Genomic DNA, 24200 nt, shown 5'->3' on the forward strand with positions numbered 1-24200 from the left:
ACGTTGAGGACCCATCTTAGTGCGTTGTGGGGGTGCAATTGGAACATATACAGCACAACCAAAAGTGCGAAGATGAGCAATATTTGGTGGTTGACCAAATGCAAGTTGCGAGGGAGAATATTTATGATAAGCAGACGGTCTAACTCGAACTAATGATGCTGCATGCAGTATAGCATGTCCCCAAGCAGAAACAGGTAATTTTGATTTCATAAGCAAAGGTCTAGCAATCAACTGAAGTCTTTTGATGAATGATTCAGCTAAACCATTTTGAGTATGTGTATGAGCAACAGGATGTTCAATATCAATTCCAATTGACATGCAATAGCTATTGAAAGCTTGAGATGTAAATTCACCTGCATTATCCAATCGGATTGTCTTAATTGGATAATCAGGGAATTGTGCTCTCAATCTGATTATTTGAGCAAGAAGTCTAGCAAATGCAACATTTCTAGTAGAAAGAAGACAAACATGTGACCATCTAGTTGATGCATCAATCAAAATCATGAAATATCTAAATGGTCCACATGATGGATGTATAGGCCCACAAATATCTCCATGAATTCTTTGTAAAAATGAAGGAGATTCAACAACAAGTTTTGAGGGGGATGGCCTAACAATCAATTTACCTTGAGAACAAGCAGAGCATAGATAATCACTTGGTAAAAGAATCTTCTGGTTCTTTAATGGATGCCCAAGTGAATTCTCAATAATCCTCCTCATCATTATAGAACCTGGATGTCCAAGGCGATTATGCCAAATCATAAAGATCTTTGGATCAGTGCACTTTTGGTGCATTACAACATTTGATTCAATCATTTTCATCGGTATATAATACAACCCAGATGAGAAAGCAGGCAACTTTTCCAAAACAAGCTTCTGGCCCGAATTCATTTGAGTAATAAGAAAAAGTTCTGTGTTGCCTTCGTCGGTGGTTTCAATATGATAACCATTACGACGTATATATTTAAAACTCAATAAATTTCTTCTAGACTTTGAAGAAAATAGAGCATCGTTAATACAAAATGTTGTGCCTTTTGGCAACATAATATATGCTCTTCCAGAACCTTCAATTAAATTTGATGAACCCGATATGGTATTGACATTGGCATTGCTTAATTTCAAGCATTGAAAATACTTTTCATTTGTAAGAATTGTGTGAGTTGTAGCACTGTCTACCAGACAAACATCATCACCATTCAATTCATCAGTAAGATCCATGTCTCTACAAATATGCAAAACATATGTAAAATTTTATTACTTAAAACATAACATAAAGTCTTACAACATGATAAAGAAAAATGCACTAATTAAAGGAAACACTTGCATCACCAATCAAATGATCAATTCTACCACTAGGATCTTTAAAGAAATCAGAAACATCAAGATGAGTAATATCAACCCCATCAAAGGTTTTGAAATGTGTTGATGGTTCAGCAAAATTTGTTTCAATTCCCTTTTCTTTTTCTTTCAAAGAGGCTTGGTAGAGGTCTGCCAAATGCTTAGGCGTACGACAGGTACGCGACCAATGTCCATTCATACCACATCTATAACACACATCTTCAAATTTCTTTTTACTCTGAGAGCCTTCTCTTTTATCTGAGTTATTCCACTTTTGGTGGTTCCACTTCTGGTGGTACGGTGCATCCCGCTTGTTATTTCCCCTTTTGGTGGTTTCACTTCTGGTGCCACCATGATAATTTTTTCTACCACGTCCTCTCCCATATCTACGATTCTTTTGGAATAATTTATCATTCGCTTTAGGGAATGATGTGCCATTCGCTTCAGGGAATGGTATGGAACTAGTGGGACGAGATTGGTGATTTTTCAACAAAAGCTCATTATTTTGCTCAGCCACTAGAAGACAAGATATAAGTTCAGAATACTTTGTAAACTTCCTCTCTCGATATTGCTGCTGCAGGAGCACATTCGAGGCATGAAAAGTAGTAAATGTCTTCTCTAACATATCCTCATCGGTGACTTTCTCACCACATAATTTCAAAAGTGAGCTGATTTTAAAGAGTGCAGAATTATATTCACTAACACTCTTAAAATCTTGCAACCTCAGGTGCATCCAATCATATCGAGCTTTTGGGAGGATTACGCACTTCTGGTGCTCATATCTCTCCTTTAAATTATTCCACAGAATGAGGGGATCTTTTACTGTTAGATACTCAGTTTTCAATTCCTCATGAAGATGGTGCCGAAGAAAAATCATTGCTTTAGCACGGTCCTGCAGGGACGCTTGATTTTCTTCCTTTATAGTATTTCCAAGGTTCATTGCATCAAGATGGATCTCAGCATCAAGGATCCAAGACAAGTAATTCTTGCCAGAAATATCAAGAGCAACGAATTCAAGTTTGGTAAGATTCGACATTCTCTACAAACAAGAATCATAGGATTATGAATTTGTATCATACAAATTGCAAGTGAACAATTTGACCATTCTATGTCAATCATAAAAAAACATAAATTAGATATTGAGAACACTAATTTGAAAAAGAAACTTACAGATTGGAGAATGGCACATAAAATATTTTTCTTGTAGAAAGAACACCATGTACTTCCACAATTGGTAGAGCCTTCGTGCTGATAACGTGTTGTAAAATAAAAGGTAAAGAGATTGGAGACAAGAAAATAAATAAGACATAGAAATTATAGAAAATTAGTTCTTCATGAACTAATAGTATTTTCCATTTCTTTCTAATGCCTTTCTTTCTCTTTTTACTTGTGTACATTTCATCCTCCTCAAGGTACCCTTTTATAGGCCTAGGGTTATAATGAGGAGATATAATAGTCATAATCACAAGACAATTAAAGGACAAGAGAAGGTGAAAAGGTGGATGAATGTAGACATCTCCAAGGGATAAGGGGCACATCTAGGAGTTACAAAAGATGGAAAACCCAAGAGGTGGGGAAACTCAAGAGGTGAAGGTTAAGTGGTCATCCACCCAAATACGGTGGATTCATAACATTTTATATCTTTTCTGGCCCCTTACAACTCTCATGCGCACTGTTTTTATATGAAACTGCCGTTTCATCCTTCAAATTCCCGTAATACCTGTATGAAAAGACCAGGTCAAGTCCCCTTTAGCTAATTAAGGGTCCATCCGGGGGCCTATAAATAGTTTTTATTAACTCTAGTAATTAAGGGTCCCCCCCTCTCTTCTTCTGTTCTCTTTCTTCTTGTTTATTCTCAAACTGAATCCCCGGCGACGGCCGAAGCGCTCATCAAATCCGGAGCATTTTCCAAGGCCTACATCTTCTCTCTACATTTGAACCTAATTCTCTTTATTCCCACTCCACTGCTTCGCCATCAGGTGTGGAATTCCCAAAACCTCTTCATCTTCTCAAAATTTCACTGCGCCCGATTGAAAATTTATCATTTCCGCCAAAATTATGTGTTTTTTGGTATTAAGGAAAGGCCAGGTGTTTCTTGGGAATTCCTTTGAATATAATTAGAGAAACAATGAGGGGAAAGAGGACTAAGTAGTGATGAGTTCGCCAGTAAGAGGTAGGTATTCAGTTAAGATTGTTAAGATGAAAGAAAGAATGCTACAAGTCTTCATTTCCAATAATCTTTGTTTGTTAATCTCTTTGAACATAATATGTGTATTGCTTTATCCTGATAGAACTATCTTCACTTCTATTAAATCCTTTTAATCAGTATTACTTATATGTGCAGTTCTCATGTCTAATACAACAACTAAAAAAGAAAAATCTTGTTCAAGAGAAGTGAAATGGATCATTTTGTGGTATCAAGATTACAGGATAACAGTTATCTGGAGAAAGTGCATTAATAGACATATCTATACATGGCCTCCAAGATAAGCTGTTGCATGTTTTCTTTTTCTTTTTCCTTTTTGTGGAAGAGATGTATTTGTTCTATGTATTTTTCTGACAAATTTCTATGAAATGAGACTTCGTGGTCAATGAACTGGTTCTCTAAACCATGATAGAACATATAAATTTTATTTAAGATGATGTAGTTTCTAAATATCGACCTTGATTCTCATCATTTGTTGACTTAATTGTATTAATTATGTTTTTCCTAAGATGCATTAAATATACTCTTGTCCTGCGCTTCTAGGCAAACAATAGACTCTCAGAACAATGGAAGCTAAGTTCTCTTCATTCTGCAAGTAAATGCTATTGGTTTTTTCCCTTTGCAAACTGTTTCCAACTCATCATTCAGGTTGCCAGGGAATTCCTTAATGCATCATGCATTAATCTATTTGTCATCACTAAAATATCCAACATGCAGAATCTTATTTTTCTCTCAGTTTGCTTCTGTTGGTGCCCTGTAAAACTAAGGCATGGTTGTGTTCATGCATGTTATGTTACGACGTAGCTGGCTGTGCCCAACATTACAAGTGCTGACTGAGAATATTACAGATAAAATTTCTGAACTATTTGAGCACAGGTTTAAAAGCTAGCCCATACTGACTGTTTTTTCATGCTAACACATCATTCTCAATTCATGTTTTCTGAAACTTAAATCCATATTCTCATTGATGTTGTAATGTAACGTATTTCTAACTTTATATATTTTTACTTCCAAAAAAGTGAAACTGAAGAAGAGTTTTGTTCATTTTGTTTTTACAAAAGTCTTGTTCATACTGATTGATTTTTGCTCATTTCAACATCACGCCAAAGAAACGTGGTTTGCACAACTTCGCAATAGTTTTCCCTTTTTTTCTTTTTGCCTACCAGCTGGTCACTTAATTTAGATAGGATGCATGTTGGATGATCCAATTTAGTTAAGTGGGTGCTACTTGACTCTTTAACTGATGACAAGGAACTGATCGACATACCTGAGGGATCATTAATATCTCTGAAAAGAATCGCAGTTCACCTTTGGATATCTTGTCCCATTCGTTGATCCAACATGCACAGTTGTTAAATACATATATTTGCTTTTGTTCCACTTATTCTGGAGATAGAAGCTAACAGCGCTGATGTAAGAGTTGTTCTGCTGCATGTCACAAGGAAGAGGTTTGCAGAACAAGGTCAGGAATTCTTACTCTTGTATGTTATATCTCGTATTTATTTGGAGATAAACTTAATCTTTGTTGTAGAATCTGCAGAGTGTTTTAGAATCTGGTTTCAGGCCAGACTTTGAGGCTCTTCATTCTTATCTATGAAATATGTATACGTTGAAATCTGGAACCAACCTATAGCCCTGTTTCTCATTATTGTTGTTAGGGCTGTTAATGAGCCGAGCTGCTCGGGCTCGGCTCGGGCTCGGCTCGGTAAAAGCCCGGCTCGGGCTCGGCTCGTTAGTCAAACGAGCCCGAGCCCGAGCCTCATATGAGGCTCGTTTACATCCGAGCTCGAGCCCGAGCTCGAGCCCGAGCAGCTCACGAGCCCAAACGAGCTTGGGCCTTTAGCTGAATGCTGATTGATTAATCATTTAGTCTCCCATGGCCATGGGCCCACCCGGCCGGCCCACTCTCCAGCCGGACCAGCCCCCACCGTCCATCGACCCAGATCGTGATCACCACCACTTGATGCTCATCAGCTCATGCGATGGCGATGCCCTAGTCTCCTCCTGACTGTCTCCCTCTCGGCCGCCTCTCCCAGACTCCTCCCCCGATTTCGGCCTCTCCCAGACTCCCACTCGACAGTCGACTCCCAAGTCCCGCCGCGCTCCGCCTCCCTTCGCCCGCACGCCGCACCCCCTCCGGCCCTCCTTCTCCTCCGAACCCCTCCGGCCCTCCTTCTCCTCCGAACCCCTCACCCCTTCCATCATCTGGACGACTGGACGGCTGGACCTCGACGAGACGACGACTCGATCAGTCGATCCCTCGACTTGCTCCTCCCGGATCTTCCCCGACTCCGACCGGCGACCCCCGACCGGCGACCGGCCGACCCCGACTTGCTGGTGAGTTCAAATAGACTCGGGTTTTTCTATTGCTACCAAGTGCACTACTCCACCCACGGATAGCAAATTTTGGGTTTAGCAATGCAATTAGAATTATTTTTCCATCTTTCTAGTTTCAACACTTCATATTTTTCCATCTTTCTAGCGAAGGAAGCTGCTCAGAGGATGAGCTAGGTTTCTTTCTCCTGATTTTTGGATCTGTGGATTTCACCTCTTGCATTTTCCAGTCTGTAGCTGTAGTCACATGAGTAGTGAGCTGACTGGCAGCCATATCTTAAATTTTGAACCGGCTATGTCTCAAATTAGATGATATTTTGAAAATGCTGGAACAGTCTTCCATCACAAATTGGCATCCCGCAACGGAGAAGCATTACAGTTATCTTAGGTTCCCATAATCCCATCCTCGGCCATGGACTGTTGAAACTTTCCTTCGTGGTCTCCCTTCTCTTTTGAGAATACTCTTGCCTTGATTTTCCAATTCAAATGGCTCCAACCGTCCTAAAAATAGAGTTTTATCTTGAGCATTCTTGAGGGACCTCAAGGTAATGCATGATGCCAACGGTCAACTTCATGAAGCCACCACCAATGCACCTCGTTGTTTTATTTGATTGAAAAATTGGCTTCTCTTGAAATGAATACAAGCACCAACCTCCCTCTGTTGAAATGAATAGCAGTTAATTACCCATACTGATGGACTATATAGGAATCCAATGATGGACTATAAACTATGTTCCCATCCTTTCCATACTGAACCAGTTAATTACCCATCCTTATAATTATTCTTTTTTGTTTTTTTGGAGAAAATCATACCTGTATGGCTATTTCTTTATGAAAATTTGTTTGGAAGGAGGGCTGTGCTTTCAAGTGTTTAAATGAATTGGCGTCTAAATTTCTTTGGTTTTGTTTTAGCCTTGAATAGGCTTTGTATAATTGTATGGCAGTATGGCATGCTTATGTACTAAATATGTAATTTGATTGGTTGTTTATATTTTTCAAGAAATGTCAGATGGCCAACATGAATTCGATCAACATGCCTCTACAGCTTATAGTGCAAATGAACTTGTTGAATTGGAAAATATTATTGATAAAGATGATGCAATGGATGAAATGAAAAAAATGGGTACAGGACAATCTTCGGATGACCCAAATAGGAGGAAGAGATCTGAGGTGTGGACTGAATTTGATATCGTAACAGTAGATGGCAACACAAAGGCAAAATTCAATTATTGCAGTGCTAAATTGGCATGGAAGAAGGGGGGTGCCACAACTCATCTCAAAAGACATTTAAATGCTTGCATGCCTCGAAAACTTTCTAAGTCTAGCGAAGACAAAGAGTTAAAACAAAGCTTATTGTCGTTTGATGTTACTCAAGGTCATGCAATGCTAGCAACTTACAAGTATGACAAAGACAAGATAAGAGAGATTCTTGCAAAGATGTTTATAGTGCATGAGTATCCTTTTAGGATGGTGGAACATCAGTTCTTTGTTTTATTCTGTAAAGCTCTTAACCCAAAATTTGAGCTAATAAAGCGGGTTACTTTGAGAAATGACTGCATGAAAATGTTTGCAATTGAGAAGCAAAAGTTGAGGTCAATGTTAAGAAATGTTGATAGAATTAGCTTAACGACTGATCTATGGACCTCAAATCAAACAATAGGGTACATTTGTATCACTGGACATTTCTTAGATTCTGAATGGAAGTTGCAAAAGAGAATTTTAAATTTTTGTAGCTTGGCACCTCCCCACACGGGAATTGCTATTGCTGATTGTATTCTTCAGTGTCTAACTGAATGGGAGATTGAAGATAAGGTTTCCACTATTACGTTAGACAATGCATCTTCGAATGACACAGCAGTTAAAGTCTTGAGGGATAATTTTGCAATCAAAGGAAAGCTTTACTTCAGTGGAAAAATATTTCATGTTCGCTGTTGTGCACATGTTTTGAACCTAATGGTACAAGATGGTTTAGCAGAAATACGGGATGTAATTGAGAATATCCGCGAAAGTGTGAAATATCTGAAGATGTCTCCTTCACGACTTCATAAGTTTACTGAAATTGTTAAACAGTTGAAGTTGTCAACCTCTAAAATTCTTCAACTTGATGTGCCTACTCGATGGAACTCAACATATGAAATGCTAGAGTCGGCATTGGAGTTCAAACCGGTGTTTCCAATGTACAAGGAAAGAGACTCCAACTATAAATGGTTACCATCCGAGGAGGACTGGATACGAGCTACAGAGGTTTCAAAATTTTTGGAAATTTTTAATGAAGTCACAGAAGTGTTCTCAGGACGTCGATATCCAACTTCAAATTTGTTCCTTAATGAAATTTGGAGAGTGAAGGAGAAATTAAATGAAATGTCCTTTGATACTAGAGATTTTGTGGTGCGCATGACTCGAAGAATGAATGAAAAATTTGAGAAGTATTGGGGAGACTGTAACTTACTAATGGCAATTGGAGCAGTTTTGGATCCTCGCTATAAAATGCAGCTCATTGTATTTTGTTTTCCACAAATTTATGGTGAGGATGTTTTTCAACGCCATATTGATGATGTTCATGAAGCTTTAGATATGCTCTACAAGGAATATGTATCTTCAGATGGACAAATAGATGTTGATGCTAGCAATATCCCAAGTATCTCTTCCAAACTGCAAAAAAAAAGAAGGGCTAATCATCGGTTTCATATGTGGGCTCAACAACATAGGAATGCTATTCCTTCAAACAAAACTGAGTTGGACATGTATCTAGAAGAAGATATTTTCAAGCCTAGTGATGAAGACTATGACAAGTTTGATGCTTTAAATTGGTGGAAAGCCAACACTTTAAAATTTCGCTATCTATCAAAAATGGCTCGGGACATACTATCCATTCCTATTACTACTGTTGCTTCAGAGGCTGCATTTAGTGCTGGAGGTAGAGTGCTTGATCAATATCGTAGCTCTTTGAAGCCTGAGACTGTACAAGCTTTGATTTGTACTGGAGATTGGTTGCGTCAAGAGCTTCGATTGGAGCAGTCATCAAATGTAAGTATCATTTATAGTATTTAATATATCTTTTAGTAGTTAGTTTTTCAATTTATAATTTCTGGTTTCTTGTTTAATTTGCAGGTTGATGAAGAGTTTACACAATGGAACACCGAGACTGGCCTAAACGAGACTACTTGAGAACTTGAGATTTATTATGTTTATTGTGTTTCTTGAACTCTTTTGTAGAACTTGATTTGTATGGGATGTTTTTTAGTTTGTTGAGGATGAACGATATTTTGTCATGTACTAATGTTAGATCTCCACCTTTAATTTGTATCTTCAGATGGAGTTTTTGTGTTTGGTAGAGAAGGCCGGTCTGATGCTGCAGCCCACCGATGACCCTTGTTATTTGGCTGAACTTGATGTTAGATTGTGTTTCATTTGCATATTTTGTTTTCCTGCTCTCATCTTTTTGTGTTTATCAAGTAGTCTGCTACTGTTGCATGCGTGGTGATAAAGTTTACACTCTCTTTCTTTCTTTATTTCTTTAACCAGGAGTAAATAGGATATATGTCTATACCTTTACACACTACAGCATTGCTTAATGTTTTGTGCTGGTTTATTATGGCTAAAACTCACTGAAGCATCAATTATTTCTATGTTGTTGAGTGCTGTCACCCCTGCAACAAGCTCCTGCCGCCGCCCCGAGGTTCTCCATGCGCGTCGCCTCGAAGCAGGCCTACATCTGCCGCGACTGCGGCCTGCGGGTCATAATCCCTTCTCCCCACCAACCTAATTCTCCATTCTCCTCAGCTTTATTTTACTGATACTGCATTGAGTACTAATGCATTCAGATGTCTTTTAACTGTGATTTGTTTCTAAATTATGTGCAGTTACATATACAATGATAGAACACCCTTTGAGAAGCTTCCAGATAAGTATTTCTGCCCTGGTGAGTTGTATCCTTTTCTTCTCCATGTCCAGTTTCCTTCTTTTTTCTCTGTCTCGTATGTGATTAAATCATTAAACTCTGACTGTCCTGAATCATGCAGTATTTGTTTCATAGATGGCGGGTGAGCCCTAAAGAAATTTGCTCATGGTGAAGGAGAATGCTATATAGGTTCTTCTAATGGATGCTCATGGTGAAGGAGAATGCTGTATAGGTTCTTCTAATGCTGTATTTGTTTCATTCTTTGGCTGTCACCAGAGTTCATAATGTTAGATCCTACTGTAATATAAGTCAAATGCAATGTTCCCTGCATAATGAATTTTGAAATAGCGTGCTTGTTCTTCAAACGTAGGACTAATTAATATGTTTCGATGCCTGAGTATTAACAAGTCAAAACCCTTTCTCCTGATGATGAGAAACCAGCAAAGGTACTTTCTGCATTTAAATATGGTTGCATGAAGACAGACTCAGGTGACTGCTTACCTGATGTCTGAGTTTCATTACAAACTCATTAATCACAGAGGATGCAATTTGCATCTTTTTTTTCCTTTTTTGCTTGTCAACGATAATGCACTTTCCTTCACATATTTCCATACAATGTGTGTGGACTCATGGCCGAAGTTAGTGATGGATGCTCAAGTGCTTATGATTCGACCTCCCTACAGGATGTCTGTCTTCTGTTCAGATCGCACTTATAAATGGAAAAAGGTTGGTCAGTTATTGTTTCCTTTCCAAATGTCTTCAGGGAATTTTGTGCCTTTATGTAAGACCAGAAGGGTGTGTTTATGAAGTTATAGCATGCACTTCTCTATCTACAAGGCAATGCAAGCAAAAGCAGGCAGCCATCAGCTTTCCTTTTGAAGCTTCTGAATCATTTTTCGTTCCTGTCATCATGTTTGCTTCATCATGCTATCGTTCCTGTCATCATGTTTGCTTCTGAATCATTTTTCTTTCCTGTCATCATGCTTCCTGTAACAACAGAATAAGTTAATGTACTTATGTTTCCAATTTCAAGTTGTGAGGTTTCTGTTAAACAAGCAACAAATGCAAATTTCAGACCACCGAGCTCGTACCGAGCCCGAGCCCGAGCTCGAGCTCGTACCGAGCCCGAGCCCGAGCCCGAGCTCGGGCTCGTTCAGGAGCTCGTAATTGAAACGAGCTTTACGAGCTCGAGCCCGAGCCTTTGCTTTACCAAGCGAACCCGAGCCCGAGCCCAATACAGAGCTCGTTACCGAGCCCGAGCCCGAGCTACTGTGAAACGAGCCGAGCCGAGCTTTCCCAGGCTCGGGCTCGGCTCGGCTCGTTAACAGCCCTAATTGTTGTTGTGGGAGTTGCTAGTCCAATTTAGTCCCCTACGAAGTCCTTTAATTGTATGACATAACACACCACATGGTGCTGATAATGGAAAAATCATCACAACAAGATACGAAATGCTACCAATAAATATCTTGTCTTAGACATAATGGTCGAATCTCATGTACTATTCTTAAGATTAGTATATATTAACTCTTGCATCTAAAAAAGAAAAGCAGTCTCATGAAAAGTTGCATATAGAATATCTTGCTTTATGCAACAATAGGGACTAGGGAGGCTGCTGTTCATGATGCTTGGCAACCTAGCAACTCATGTCGAAGTTGATCGAAAAATTGGAGTTTATGGCTACAATATTCAGGCCTTTCTCACCTCTTGCAACACACCAACCCGCCTTCCAGTTTCTTATTCATCAACTGCCACTTCAATACATTTCTATCTTACAAAGCATAGATCAAGAGTTGAAAGTACACACTCGAGTTTCCAGGATAGGGCTTCCAGTCACCTGTTAACCTTCCATTCCTTGCTTGACATTACCAAGTAGATGGTGTTTGGAGGGGAAAAAGGTCATACTCAAACCACCTCAACTAAAATTGAAAAAATATTACTTCTATATGAATAAAATGGAGTAATATAACAAATTGCTTGAATTCTGTTGAAACAGAGCAGATCCTGGTGCTACAAAAGCTCAATGCTATTGGTATAGATCTCGACAGTTTAGATGGCCAGCATTGAATGAAAGCTCATGCAGGGCATTCCTGATGACGTGGAAGGTCTCTGTAGAAGAGGAGCAGCAGCATGAAACAGGGCCATGGAGTTAAAAAGAGGGAGAGATATGGGAGTAAGGCGAGATGGCAGTAACATTTAAAAGGCAAGTGTTTTTTTTTTCTCATCTTCTTTGGGGAGAGAGAGAGAGAGAGGTGTTAGGGAGAAGAGGGAAGTGTTTTTTTTTCTCGTTTTCTCATTTTCCATGCTACCACCATAATGGGGACCGCAGAAGTTCATTTAGTGCAAAATAAAGATATTTAATTGATTCACTGGAGTTACAAAATTAATAAATTCCTCTTCCCAAGGTTCTCTTCCTTGTTCAAAAGTCTAACCTTTGAAATGTGGCAATTGCTTGGTTATGCTTGATGGAACCTTCCTCTTTCCAAAGGTCCCCTCAGGGGCAGACAAGCTCTTTTAATGGGCACTCTCAGAGTCACAGCTCTGAAATTAGGACTCACATGCTGCATGTTAAAAATAATAACCAATGCACATGGCCTTCACTTCAATCAATGCCTCTTGCCCTTAAAAGCTCTACTATAAAACCGCTTGAACTTTAGACAGGGGGAAGAGAATAAGCTTTTCTTATGTCCAGTTAACAGAGATTAGAGATCTTTCCTCCATGGCCGAGCTCACCAAGCAGATGAAGAGCAGCTTCGTCCCCGCAGCTGAAGGCATCAAAGGTGGCAACAATGGCAACCCTCAAGATAAAGGTAGGTAATGTAACAAATGAATGAAAAATAGAAACCTTTCTTTTATGTTATATGTATTACAGCTTTATACTTTATCTTACATTCTTAAATCTTTAGCCACCGAAGATACAGATAAAGCCAAGTTGAGAACTGTGCAGGTGATTAATTTCTCACAAAAATAATTTAAGATACTTCAATCCGACAACTTTTTTAGTGGTATTTTGGCTTAAACTTGGTTATGAATGGATGCTCAGGATAGAGGGATCCAAGTAGCAGCGGTACGTGGCGCAAAGCTCCCAGCTCCAACAAAAGGACCTCCCCCACAGACTAATTGAGTAGTATGGAAGAATGGGTCATATCATTAGCGGCTTCCTCCTGATCTTTTACTCTGGAATCTGGTTGTTTCGTTTGCCGGGTTGCCTTAAGCATGAAGACTTCATACTGCTGTTTTTTTATGTTACAAAATGATCAGTATTTTAAATCTTTGGTAGAGGAGTGTCTCATATCTGAATATTAGCTACGAAACATGTTTTAAGCCATTTACTGTCATCTTTAATATGTAATAAAGTGCAGTTAATCGATGCAAACATATAAAACATGAGCATTTGTGATAAAAAGACACTGCTCTGTCTGTGCTCTATAGGATGCTTGCCTGCTTTTCATTTGGTTGGATTAATCTTCTCTAAAGCCATTAATTATTGTAGATCTAATCAACTTTTTGCATGACAAGATGTTCATATCTTCTCTATTCTCTGTAGCTTGAGACCCCTCTTCTCTTTTCCTTTTGCTTTCTTTTGGTTCCCATCTTTTGTATAATTTCACTCTATCAATGAAATGGTTGGCTTCTTGCCACCCAGTTTCTTTGAATCAAACATACAGCAAGTTACATTCTGTGAGGTGGTTGTGGCAAATATATATATGTAGTTAAACATAGCTCAAGCATACGACATACCTTGTCAAGCAAGCTGGATTACATGCTCCTGCTGCTACTCTGTGAATCACAACCAGCTCTCCTGACACATCTACACTGTATTCCAGTAAGGTGGCAAGTAGAAGAACAACTGGTTTTCTGAATTTAGGGAATGTGAAGTTTGTGATCAGATCTGATAAAGGGACAAGGTGGATTCTATGAGATGGTAGTAACCTTAGTGCCATCCACCTGCTTCAGGCAGTTAGCTGCTACAAGCTTGCATGCTAGCCGAAAATGAATAATATTAATAATAACAAACATATATGAACATATATATCTTTGCACTAGACATATATATATACACACACATACACGCACACTATCAAATCTCATACCATCTTTTGGTGCACAAGCTAGACTGATTGCTTCACAAGTATTAGCTAGTCTAACAAGGCCAACACAAAACATGTATCATCCTAACAACATTAAAGACAATGCAAGACCTTATTTAAATTGTTCCACCGAATCCAATGGAAGAAAGCAGTCCATTTGCATGCATCTCAACCGAGGGAAGAAAAATTGGATTTAGATAATATAATGAGCCTAGACCCGACCACGATCCGGTTCTAACCGAAGAACCGGATCGGAACCGAACTGGGAAGAACCGGAACCGTGTCTCACGGTTCTTAACCGAACCGGAACCTTGAGGAATACGGTTTGGTTGAGGTTTCAGGTTTGATGGTACCGAACTGAAATCGGAACCGGAATCGGAGCTTAATTTTTTTATTTATAATAAAATAAATTAGTTCCAAATTTATTTAATGTAACTTATTATTTTTTTATAATATTATCTAGTTGTATTATTAAAATTTACTTTGATAGTAAATAATAAAATGAGGTACAAATTATCATTTTGTATTAATTATACAATCTATTATAATTTTTTTCAAATTTTTTACACAATCTATTTTTTTTCAAAATTTTATAATTTATGTTGAAAAATCGGAATCGAAACTATTTAGAACTGGAACCGGAACCGGCGGTTCTAGAACAGGAACCGAACGGACTATTTTCGATTACGGTTAAGGTTCTAGGTTTTTGTGGAACCGGAATCGGTAGTTACAGAACCGTGGTCAGATCTAAATGAGCCCCCTTTTAGGAGGAATATAAAGACTTCTAAATTACCCATACCAGTTTGCGGAGAGAATGCACAAAAGAAGCTAGTGGAATGATTTCATCAAGAAGTAGGGCTCCTCCCATCAAAAAGACACACATGGAGTGTGGTACCACAAAGATAAAGAGCCATGGGATGATGGTGGTGATCAGGGATTCAGAACTGACCAAATACAGTGCCTGCCTTTTTTTTTTACTTTACTTTTCTTTTATAGTGCTTGTACTGTCTGCTGCTGACACACGACCAGACCTTCACACCTTTCCTTCGTGTGGCCTTCTTCACGCAACAGTGCAGTGCTCATGGTCTCAAGCTTTTGTTTGATTACTGTTAACCCACCAAAGCTAGTCTCTATATAAACCCAACTAAATGGAGAGACCATATGGAATACGAGAATATAAGAATCATTACTGCAAAGAACGGACCATTTGGTAAGCTCTCTCCATGGCCGAGGTAGCTCAACAGCTGAAGGTTAAGCTCTCCAACCTTGTTCAACGCGTCACAAGCTTCAAATTTGGCAGCTCCAAAGAAGAAAAAGGTGGAGTATATTGATGGAAAAAGAGTTCTTTTTCTTTTTTTTCTCATAACGTCTTTATAGCAATTCTTCTGATAAAGATATTTGGTTTTATGTTCAGAAAACTTGGGCGAAGGGGATGCTAAAGTGGGATCTACCATAGTGCAGGTGATGCATATTTAATTTACTCTGAAAATTATGCTCATGAACTAAATAACATGACAAAGAAGTGTATTATCATTAAAAGGAGAGGAGAGAACACAGAAGCTGGTTATCTACGTACTGTTGGAACGATACCATGCATCCATGCAGGCTGCACCACATGCGGTTGACTTGGAGCCAGCACACTTCAAGGAAGAGATGGTCATAGTACAGAGAAAATAGGTGACATTTGAAGCATGCCTGTAACCCTTAAGGCCTTCTCTGCCAGGATCTTAGATCTACATAAATCATTAAAACGGCAGAATGATACTAAATCATTAAAGAACTCGTAACAACTTTTTGGAATAAAATCTTGCTATTCATAGAGCTATTAAAAAGTCTCTAACTGTAGCTTATGGCCGCAAAATGGTACTAATATCGATGCTTTGCATGTAAACTATGATGATACATGTTGTAGCATTATTGGTATGAACAGCAAATTATCGTATTCGGAAGAAATATAGAAGGCAATATAAATATAAGAAACAAAGGAATGTTTCAAAGTGGTGGTTTTAACCATATTCAATTACGCTATTTTTGTATATTAAAGAAGGGACCAGGTTAGGTCTTTTGTGCAAAAGGCTAGAGTTTGTAAACCAGTATTTCAGCTAATTTTTGTTAACATATTTTTTTTTTCAGAGTAGAGCTGCTGAAATTGATGGTTCCGCAAGAACTCCACCCGTATCCGGAGGCCCTCCGCCGAAGCACAGCTGACGAGCATTTGGTTTCAGCAAGATGGTTGCAATGTCTCATGCTAACTTTGATGCATTGGGTCTTAGCTTATTAGAACTAAATAAAGCTAGATGTTAAGTAAGATATGCTTTTCGTTTGCTTTCTCTTGTTTACTTGTAATCGTGTCCTTTTCTGTTACCCCTTTGTATATATGGTCTGCATTGTGAGGAAGTTAAATTAATGGTGGCTTGGATCTATAATAATTTGTCCTAAATGTTTCACTTGTTATGCAGTGAAACTCTCAAAAAGGGTGGAATTATTTTATAACTGGATGTTGTTCAAGGTCGATTTATTTCACATATAGTTAATAGTTGGTGATAGTTTTTGAGATCAGTAAGGAAGGTAGGCTCCTCCCAAGACTGAGTTGGAGAGAATTTAATTGTGCTGGTTTTAGATATTCAATTCAGATGAATAACTTAAGTGGCTGATGCATCAAATCTCATCTACCAAAAATCCCATCAAAGTTATGTTACTCAGAGAAGAATAATGATGAATCAATCCAGCAAAATCTGTTTAAAATAGATAAGTTAAATACCAAGTTGTTGTTGAAAATGATGGTCCATTTTCTTTCTTTTTTTTTTCAAGTAGATGGAGGAAGCTAAGAGCTTCTCCTAGTTATATTAAAAGGAACTGAATTTACAAAGCAAGAAGAAAAAAAACATAAGTTACAGTGTATCAGAACAACCAAAACAGAGGTGAACAGTTGGAAGCAACAGGTTACAACCAAGAACAATAAGTTGCCTAAGAGAAAAATAGTTCTCCAAACTTTTTTCACATTAAGAGAAGGAAAAAAAATGGAAATCTGTATGCAATCTTAAGGCCATTATAAAGACTCAAATATATAGTATTATATTTTGGTAGGTGGCTGGATATAATCACTTAGAGCTGTGATTTTTCAGTTTGAAGTACTTCCAGCATTCAAATCATGGGAACCAGTTCAGATTAATATGTAAAGGTTGTTTAACATTTTGTACTATATATGAGTTTATATGCAGCAGTTCAGTTCTCACGTGCAGTATGAACTAGAGCCAGCTAGCCACATGCCGGGACTGAGACAAACTTATCTTTGAATCGCCAGGAATGCAGATAAATATTGGAGTACTTGTTTCAGAGTTTTATAATATACAAGAGGTTTTATGTAATAGTTCTCAAGTAAAGCATCCACTGGTCCCGGCGGGTCACCTGCCGGGATTAGTTCGAATGAGCAAGTAGAAACAGAACTAGTTCAAACTTGATGTTGAATAAATTAGAACTCGTTCAAATGAATCTATTTTAAAGTAATCCTATAAATTTTGATAGGTTAATCCTTGAAATTTTGATTTAACACCTACTCTTGGTGCACCCTCCACTCCCCACCCAATCCCTTCGGCTGTAGCCAATATCTTAAACGCCAACCGAGTTCCTTCAAACTCCAGCCTCTATCACTGCATGGAGACAATCCATGGCCAAGAAGAAGAGCATGTCTTCCGAGCCTTCCAAGGGAATCCAGTTCTTCGTACTAATTCTATGAAAGAAGGTTAATTATATGGATGAAGCATTAGTTCTTCGTACTCATACTTCATCCACCATGATGTCGACGAGTGTCGGCCATCCCAGCTAGGATTCACCAAGTTTTTAGAAGAAAAATGGGGCCAAGCACATCAACGTTTGATTAAGATCATGAAATAAGAAACAAAAAACAGGGGGGCAAAAAGAAAGAAGAAGGCAAGGTGGCGAATGGAAACCAAGGGAAAACAGACAAAAAGTAGAGAGAGAACAATCAAGAAGAGCGCAGTCCAAACTCTAACCAACAGCAAACTAAAATAAACCCAAAAGAAAAGGGTGCTACCGGGCTTGCTAATCTGTGCTCGAGATGCAGCAGAAATGTAATAATCTCGGATCTCACCCAAAAGGCTAATCGAAGGTATTATTTGGGTTAGGTTTTTTAGTCTTGTATAAGTACCCAAAATTTTTTTTGGCAAATAACCAATCTTCCGTTCAAGTCGTATGTCCTTGTCAGGCTCAGAGCTCAAATCTAATCATAAGTACCACGATCGGCTCGTGGTCAACTCTAATAAATCCGTGCTGCAGTATTTCCTAGGTTATAGACCAGATCCACTCTAATATCATTTGTAACATTCTAAGATCTTATCCAAAAAAACTAGCTGGAGGTATTTTTTAAAATTTTTTAATTCTATATAAGTACCCAAAATTTTTCTGGCAAATAACCAATGTGGGACTAAATACATGCCCGTATGGTCTTCATAAGAAAGGACTTGAAGAACTACTTATTAATTTAAAAGTAATGCAACGAGCTCTCATTAAGTGCACACAAATAATTCTCTCACCATGTGTCCAAAGAAGATTGATACAACTTGCCAGATTTATCATCAAACATGACAATATGTTGATTATAGAGCTGTCGAATAAGTAGCTGTGAATTTAAGAACTTTTCGTATCAAATAAAGGGGCTCCCTGGATCGTTTTCTATTAATTTAATATGTTAGTTATGATAACTACTCTGGTTATCCAAGGTTGGTCTTCTTTGAATGATGACCCCAGAAGGGGATCACACGAAAAGAAGAATAGTATAATGAAGGAATCTTGCCAGTTGTGACCTCTAAAAGAGCTTCTCCATGTAACGAAGGATGAGAGAAATGATTCCTTGCCACGTTCCAAATGTACTTCTTAATGAGAAGGGGAAAAGAATAAACAAAAAAGGCTTATTATTTTGAGAAAACCAAGTTCCAAATGCAATGGCATATGGTAGCGTTGCCCAACTGCAATGTGAAGAAGCATGAGTACTTGCATTAATTCATCCCATATATTAGAGATTGCATATTTTCACATTTTAGCTGGTGCACTTCTCTTTCCTTGAGAGGAGAACTAAAAAGACCATAGCTAGCTTGAGATGATCCAAGGTGCTCATGGCCGGAGCAGCTTGGCAATACTTCATTTGGGCTTGACTCAGCTAGAAAACAATCTGAACTAAAGTAGTAACTAGAGCACAGCAAGTAGATGAGCTAAGCCTAAAGCTAAAGGCTCTATAGGGAGCACATTCATACTTGATTCAAATCTCATGCAAGGTAATAAGCTTCAACACTTTTTGTTAAGTTTGGTTCATGTAGTGAGCTGAGCTAGACAGCCTATTTAGAAACTATCATATTTTATTCAACCATAAATTTGTATGAAAAAAGACCAGGACAAGGACAATTTTACAATTAGCTAGCACACCAAATCATCTAAAATTAGATTGGGTTCTCCCCTGCAATCATACCATGCGTTTAACTAAACGAAATATTAGTTCGTCTATTTACTGAGGAGTGAGGAAACTTCATTTTTTTTTTTTTTTGGTAAAACAGTTAAATTAAACCAATGTACAATAAATGTATCCATTGGAATCAAAAAACCAAATGTCTAAAAATTGAGCTGGAAGATCTCCTGTATTATGAGTGAGGAAACTTCATTGAAGATGAAAGCTTTTTGGGCACAGCACATGGAAGAGACCTCTGACCAGTTAATGGCTACATACAATATAATATCATAACAGAGAAAGTAATTTAGTCTCATCATGATTGTATAAATTAATAGCTTAATTGTCATGCCAGTTAGAATTTAAGTAATGGGTCTTTTTGTATCTCATGTACCACATTAGAAAATCATACTGAAGGGATGGCTATTATTTATTGTTCTGACCAAAAAAAAAAAAAAACTGTTACAGAATGAACCAAGGAAAGGCAAACATTATGTATTTAATAATAATTACTGCCAACGAGACTTGGTCTACTTGGTTGGCACCCATCTTTTAAATATATTAATGAGGGGGGAAGATCTAGGTTTGAATATGAAAATTAGATCAGTATAATATCTCTCAAAAAAGAAAAGAAAATGAAATGCAATAAATTCTTTATTGGTGGATTAATTAGAATGCATGCCATCATGCTAGGAAGAGGTTCTAGGCTTAAAAAATCTAAGGTAGATTGTTATAATATTTGTAAAAAAAAAATTTTAAAAAAAAAACAACTCAGAATAAATTGAGATATTATTACTGGATTAATGAGGATGACATCATGCAAACTATAATTAACTCAAGCCTCAAGTCATCCTGCAAGCATGTCCTCTCCTTGTTACTTCCAACAGGTGTAACGTTTGCACATGACCTTGCCCACAGATCAATGACACTTGCAACCTAGTCATCAAGTATAAAAGGGATAAATGGAGGTGAAAGGGATAGACCACACACCAAGAGTCTCCATGGCCAAGCTCGTCCAGCAGTTGAAGGAGAGCTTCTTCAACCTGGTGGAACGGGTCAAGAGGTGTGGCGGTGGCAACTCTCAAGCAAATGGTACGCAGATCAATGCCCCTTTTTCTTTCGTTTTAAGAACTATTTTTTTCCATTATGTTTTCTGCTCTTCTGAAAGTTGTTTTATATTTGTTTCTTTCAGGAACTAAAGAGGTAGATTTTTCTCAGCTGCAATCTTCTCAGGTGTTGCATGCTTTATTGTTATCCTAAGCAAGCAGTTTTATTATTAAAGAGATAGTATATCAACTATAATTTTCTGTTTTAGCAAGTATATGTCATGATTTCTTATTAAATCTAAATTCTAAGTGGTATGTTGGCTGATGGTTTGGTTGATGATGGATGCTCAGGATAGAGGAGTTTATGTAGCAAGCGTGAGGGGTCCGAATCCCCCGGGTGTGCCGAAAGGACCACCTCCTCAGCATAATTGAAGATATGCGAAGAAGAAGAAGAAGAAGAAGAAGAAGAAGAAGAAGTTATATGGCCTGAAACAGCTAGTTTTTATGTTTTTATTTGATGGCTTTCGGTCTGTCCTTTTTTTTTCTTGTGGATAATAAAGGGAGGTTTGTGGTTGTGTTTTTAGCTTGTAGAGTGTTACCATGTTTATTGGATTAATGTTGAAGGCAGGACTGTTATTGATAATTTAAATCCTCACGTTAGTTGCATAGAATCCCCTGAGACCTAATGCTACTTTTCTTAAAGTGTCCCTGTGAGGATCCGTGCGGACGTGTGTTTAGTCCTACATCGGTTATTCGCCGGATAGATCTTGAGTATTTATACAGGATCAAAAAATCCAAATAATACCTTCCGACTAGCTATTTTGGGTGAGGTCCTGGGTTGTTACAAATGAATCAGAGCGGATCCGACCTATAAATTGGGGCTGACCACAGATCAATCGTGGTGTTTGTGATTAGATTTAAATAGATTTGAATCCTTAGCCCGACGAGGACGTCAGGGCTTGAACGAGAAGAGTATGTGAGGATCCGTGCGAGCGTGTGTTTAGTCCTACATCGGTTATTCGTTGGGTAGATCTTGGGTACTTATACAAGATCAAGGAACCCAAATAATATCTTTCAGCTAGTCATTTTGGGTGAGATCCTGGGTTGTTACAGTCCCATTTGATATTGAATAGGACTACTTGAGTAGCGTACGTTATGTAAAAGGTATACCCTCAGAAGCAGACCAGATGCACGATTTTTATGACAACTTCTTCCCTGCTGAATAGAAGTCCTTTTTCTTTTCTTTCTGAAAAAAAATCTTGAGTTGTTAAGGTCTTTCTGAAAAGAAAATCTTAATTTGTAAAGACCTAAAGTCTCCTTAGCCAATAAAAAAAAGGAAAATAGAAAAAGAAAACAAGGCTGCAAGGTTGCATGGTGCAACGGGCGTATTTCAAAATCTAGTGTACATCATCCTGCACAAGGCTACGTACAAAAGCTAATTATTTTCCCGGATTTAGGCTTCTCCTGTGAGAAGAATGGTTTATTAAATTTATTCAGTATAAAACTATTTTTTAATTGATGGAAACTATATCTAGAAGTATAATTAGGATATATTTGGTATAGATAGTTGGGCGGGCTCTAGAATGAGAATGGAAACGAGTAGCTCTTGTTTCAGCCAATTGGCTCCGATTTTTTTTTTTTAAAAAAAGAACTTCTCAATTCTCCAAACTTTAATTCTATCTTTTTTTTAATATTCAAATTTTATTTCAATTTTGATTCTAATTTTAGTTACGAATCAAATACATCGAAGGATATGATATTTTCAATTCTGATTTTAATTTTAATTCCAGCTGCGAATGAAATGCATCTTTAAATTATTCATTCTAGGTTACAAAATGTTGTACAGGAGAAGGGGTTCTTTATCCACTAAATCATTAATTAATACAAAGTGGTTTTAGTTAAAAGCAATAATAATTGTTAATGCATCAAGAACATCACAAAAAAAATAGGCGTATCAAGAATAAATACTACCATTTGAAGATCAAAAATAAATAAACAAGGTCACGAAGGACTTTAGAAGAATATTTCTTGAATAACCTTATATAAATTGTTTAATTTTATATAATTTATTTAGACAACTTTTTTTTGATTACTTTTCCTTTTTTGTGGATATGGAAGCCTTCCGGCAATATTTGGCTACAAAATGGATGTAACTCAACTGTTCTCTAGATGACCTACTTTTAATTTTCCAATAGTTGGCTTCCTAATGGGAGTGCAAAGCCTCTTAGTTTTCTACTTCATGGAATAAGGCCTGTAGGCAATTCTAGGCTATATGACAAGAGTAGTATCCAACATCCTCACAAGCCTCTGCAATTCTGTAAGGACTAGACCAGATACTAAGTCTTGGTTATGTTCAAGAACTTAATCATTAAAATTTTATTGCTAATGTATATATAGCATAAAGGAGTTTCATCAAATTGTTGCAACATACCATTACCATTGGAGAAAGTTCTATACCTCGTCTCTAGTGTACCCTCCAATTTATTTATTTCTTAAATATTTTTTCAAAGTTCTAGTTCTCTCCTTGCTGTTTGAGCCATGTTAATTTCTCCATCCCAAACATCCTGTCTTTTGCCTGCAAGGCTAGGAGGGGCAAACAGGTGGCTGTACCTTTTTATTTATTGGTTGAAACCAGAAATCAAACGCATATCTCCAGCATTGACATTGAGACTAGGTAAATATTCTATCTCCGGAGGTCCCATTAAGTACACAAAAATTGTTCCTCAAGCCATTAATTTTGCCTTGGCAATGTAACATCCAATCATCTTGTATGCGTTGTATGAACTACTACTAGTTACCCAATCCACATATGGCGAGAGAAGTTTTTGTGTGAACAAAAGCAGGGCCCCTTAGCATTGCTTCTTATTTTCTCCTTCTCTATTACAATTGCTAGAATCATGCACAATCACGCTTGATATGATAAGTTTGAGCAATCTAACTATAAAAAAAAACGCTCCTCAAGAACTTTCTATGCTTTCTTTACAGTTTCAAAATAGACTATGATGCTCACAAGTAAAGCTAATCATGGGCTGGGCTTGGGCATAGAAAATATCAAATTTTACATAGGCTCGGCTCGAAGCCTGATTGAAAATGAACAGAATTTAGGCCTGAGGCTTGGCCCATGATCAACTCCGCTTACAAGATATTTATAGACCGCATTTCAAATCCAAAAAAGCACCATAATGTTGCAAGTTGCAACATCGCCATGTATCAAGTGTTGCCGAATTTTTATTAGGTTTTTTAAGCGAGTCATCAATAAAGCCAAGTTTATTCTGGACTAAAAAAATAGTCTTCATATAAAAGATAATTATCATCAGTGAGGACTTAAGAGACCAGAATCATGTCTGGATTATTAGAGTGATGGAGAAAGAATAGCGATGTTACATCAACAATATGATCAGAAATAATAATGGAAAGGCCATAATTGTTCGATGGAGAATAAAATTCAAAAAATCAAATACCGAAAGGATGATAGAAGAAACAGAGGCCAGAGCGATCAAGAAAATCCAGCTTTGTATTATGAAAACTTTGTGTTGGAAATAAAACTTAAATTGTTTGTCATGTTTATGGCACTAATTGTCCAGAGCCAGACGTTGATGGCTTTTGATCCAGACCTCACGTTCAACCGCGACGGTGAAGAGAGTAATCAGGAGGATATGTGTCACACCGTTATCCTAGTTGGACAATAATTTGAGCATCTCAAGTTGAATCCTTCGGGTGAGATCAGGTCCAAAGGTGGTCGGACGCCGCTGGTCTGATCAAATCCATTGCATGACACCAGACGTGGCCGGTTGCCATCCTCCAAAAGCGTGTGCGAGCTGCCCCTCCA

At 37.9% G+C, this 24200-nt stretch overlaps 2 protein-coding genes and 2 long non-coding RNA genes across 5 annotated transcripts; 3 read left to right on the forward strand and 1 right to left on the reverse strand.

Moving 5' to 3' along the window:
- Positions 1-1303: 1303 nt before the first annotated feature.
- On the reverse strand, positions 1304-2374 carry LOC120111165 (uncharacterized). The gene has a single exon (XM_039127727.2). It carries the CDS (start codon positions 2372-2374, stop codon positions 1304-1306), a length of 1071 nt encoding a protein of 356 aa, XP_038983655.2.
- A 768-nt stretch (positions 2375-3142) lies between these two features.
- On the forward strand, positions 3143-10144 carry LOC148703001 (zinc finger BED domain-containing protein RICESLEEPER 2-like). Of its 2 annotated transcripts, none has more exons than XM_088701542.2 (4): positions 3143-8905; positions 8990-9615; positions 9742-9800; positions 9901-10144. In XM_088701542.2, the coding sequence occupies exons 1-2, from the start codon at positions 6881-6883 to the stop codon at positions 9044-9046; spliced, it is 2082 nt and encodes a 693-aa protein (XP_088557668.2). In that variant the 5' UTR covers positions 3143-6880; the 3' UTR covers positions 9047-9615; positions 9742-9800; positions 9901-10144. The 2 variants fall into 2 exon arrangements, with proteins under 2 accessions (XP_088557668.2, XP_088557667.2); XM_088701541.2 differs by having other exon boundaries at positions 9915-10144.
- Positions 10145-12393: 2249 nt separating this feature from the next.
- LOC103703520 (uncharacterized) lies at positions 12394-16392 on the forward strand. Its single transcript, XR_005512162.3, has 5 exons — positions 12394-12586; positions 12683-12723; positions 12820-15184; positions 15282-15328; positions 16001-16392. It is a non-coding gene; the product is annotated as an uncharacterized LOC103703520 (long non-coding RNA).
- A 3506-nt stretch (positions 16393-19898) lies between these two features.
- LOC148703002 (uncharacterized) lies at positions 19899-20954 on the forward strand. Its single transcript, XR_015988447.2, has 3 exons — positions 19899-20417; positions 20518-20558; positions 20723-20954. It is a non-coding gene; the product is annotated as an uncharacterized LOC148703002 (long non-coding RNA).
- The last annotated feature ends 3246 nt before the right edge of the window (positions 20955-24200 follow it).

The sequence above is a fragment of the Phoenix dactylifera genome, chromosome 7, assembly GCF_051530095.1.
Source record: "Phoenix dactylifera cultivar Ajwa chromosome 7, Ajwa_hap1_PhDact_Kaust_v1.1, whole genome shotgun sequence".
Classification (NCBI taxonomy): domain Eukaryota; kingdom Viridiplantae; phylum Streptophyta; class Magnoliopsida; order Arecales; family Arecaceae; genus Phoenix; species Phoenix dactylifera.

Coding starts and splice junctions, on each gene's coding strand:
- LOC120111165 (XM_039127727.2), bottom strand. CDS start 2,374: ATGTCGAATCTTACCAAACTTGAATTCGTTGCTCTTGATATTTCTGGC.
- LOC148703001 (XM_088701542.2), top strand. CDS start 6,881: ATGTCAGATGGCCAACATGAATTCGATCAACATGCCTCTACAGCTTAT. Junction 8,906..8,989: donor GATTGGAGCAGTCATCAAAT/GTAAGTATCATT, acceptor TTTAATTTGCAG/GTTGATGAAGAGTTTACACA.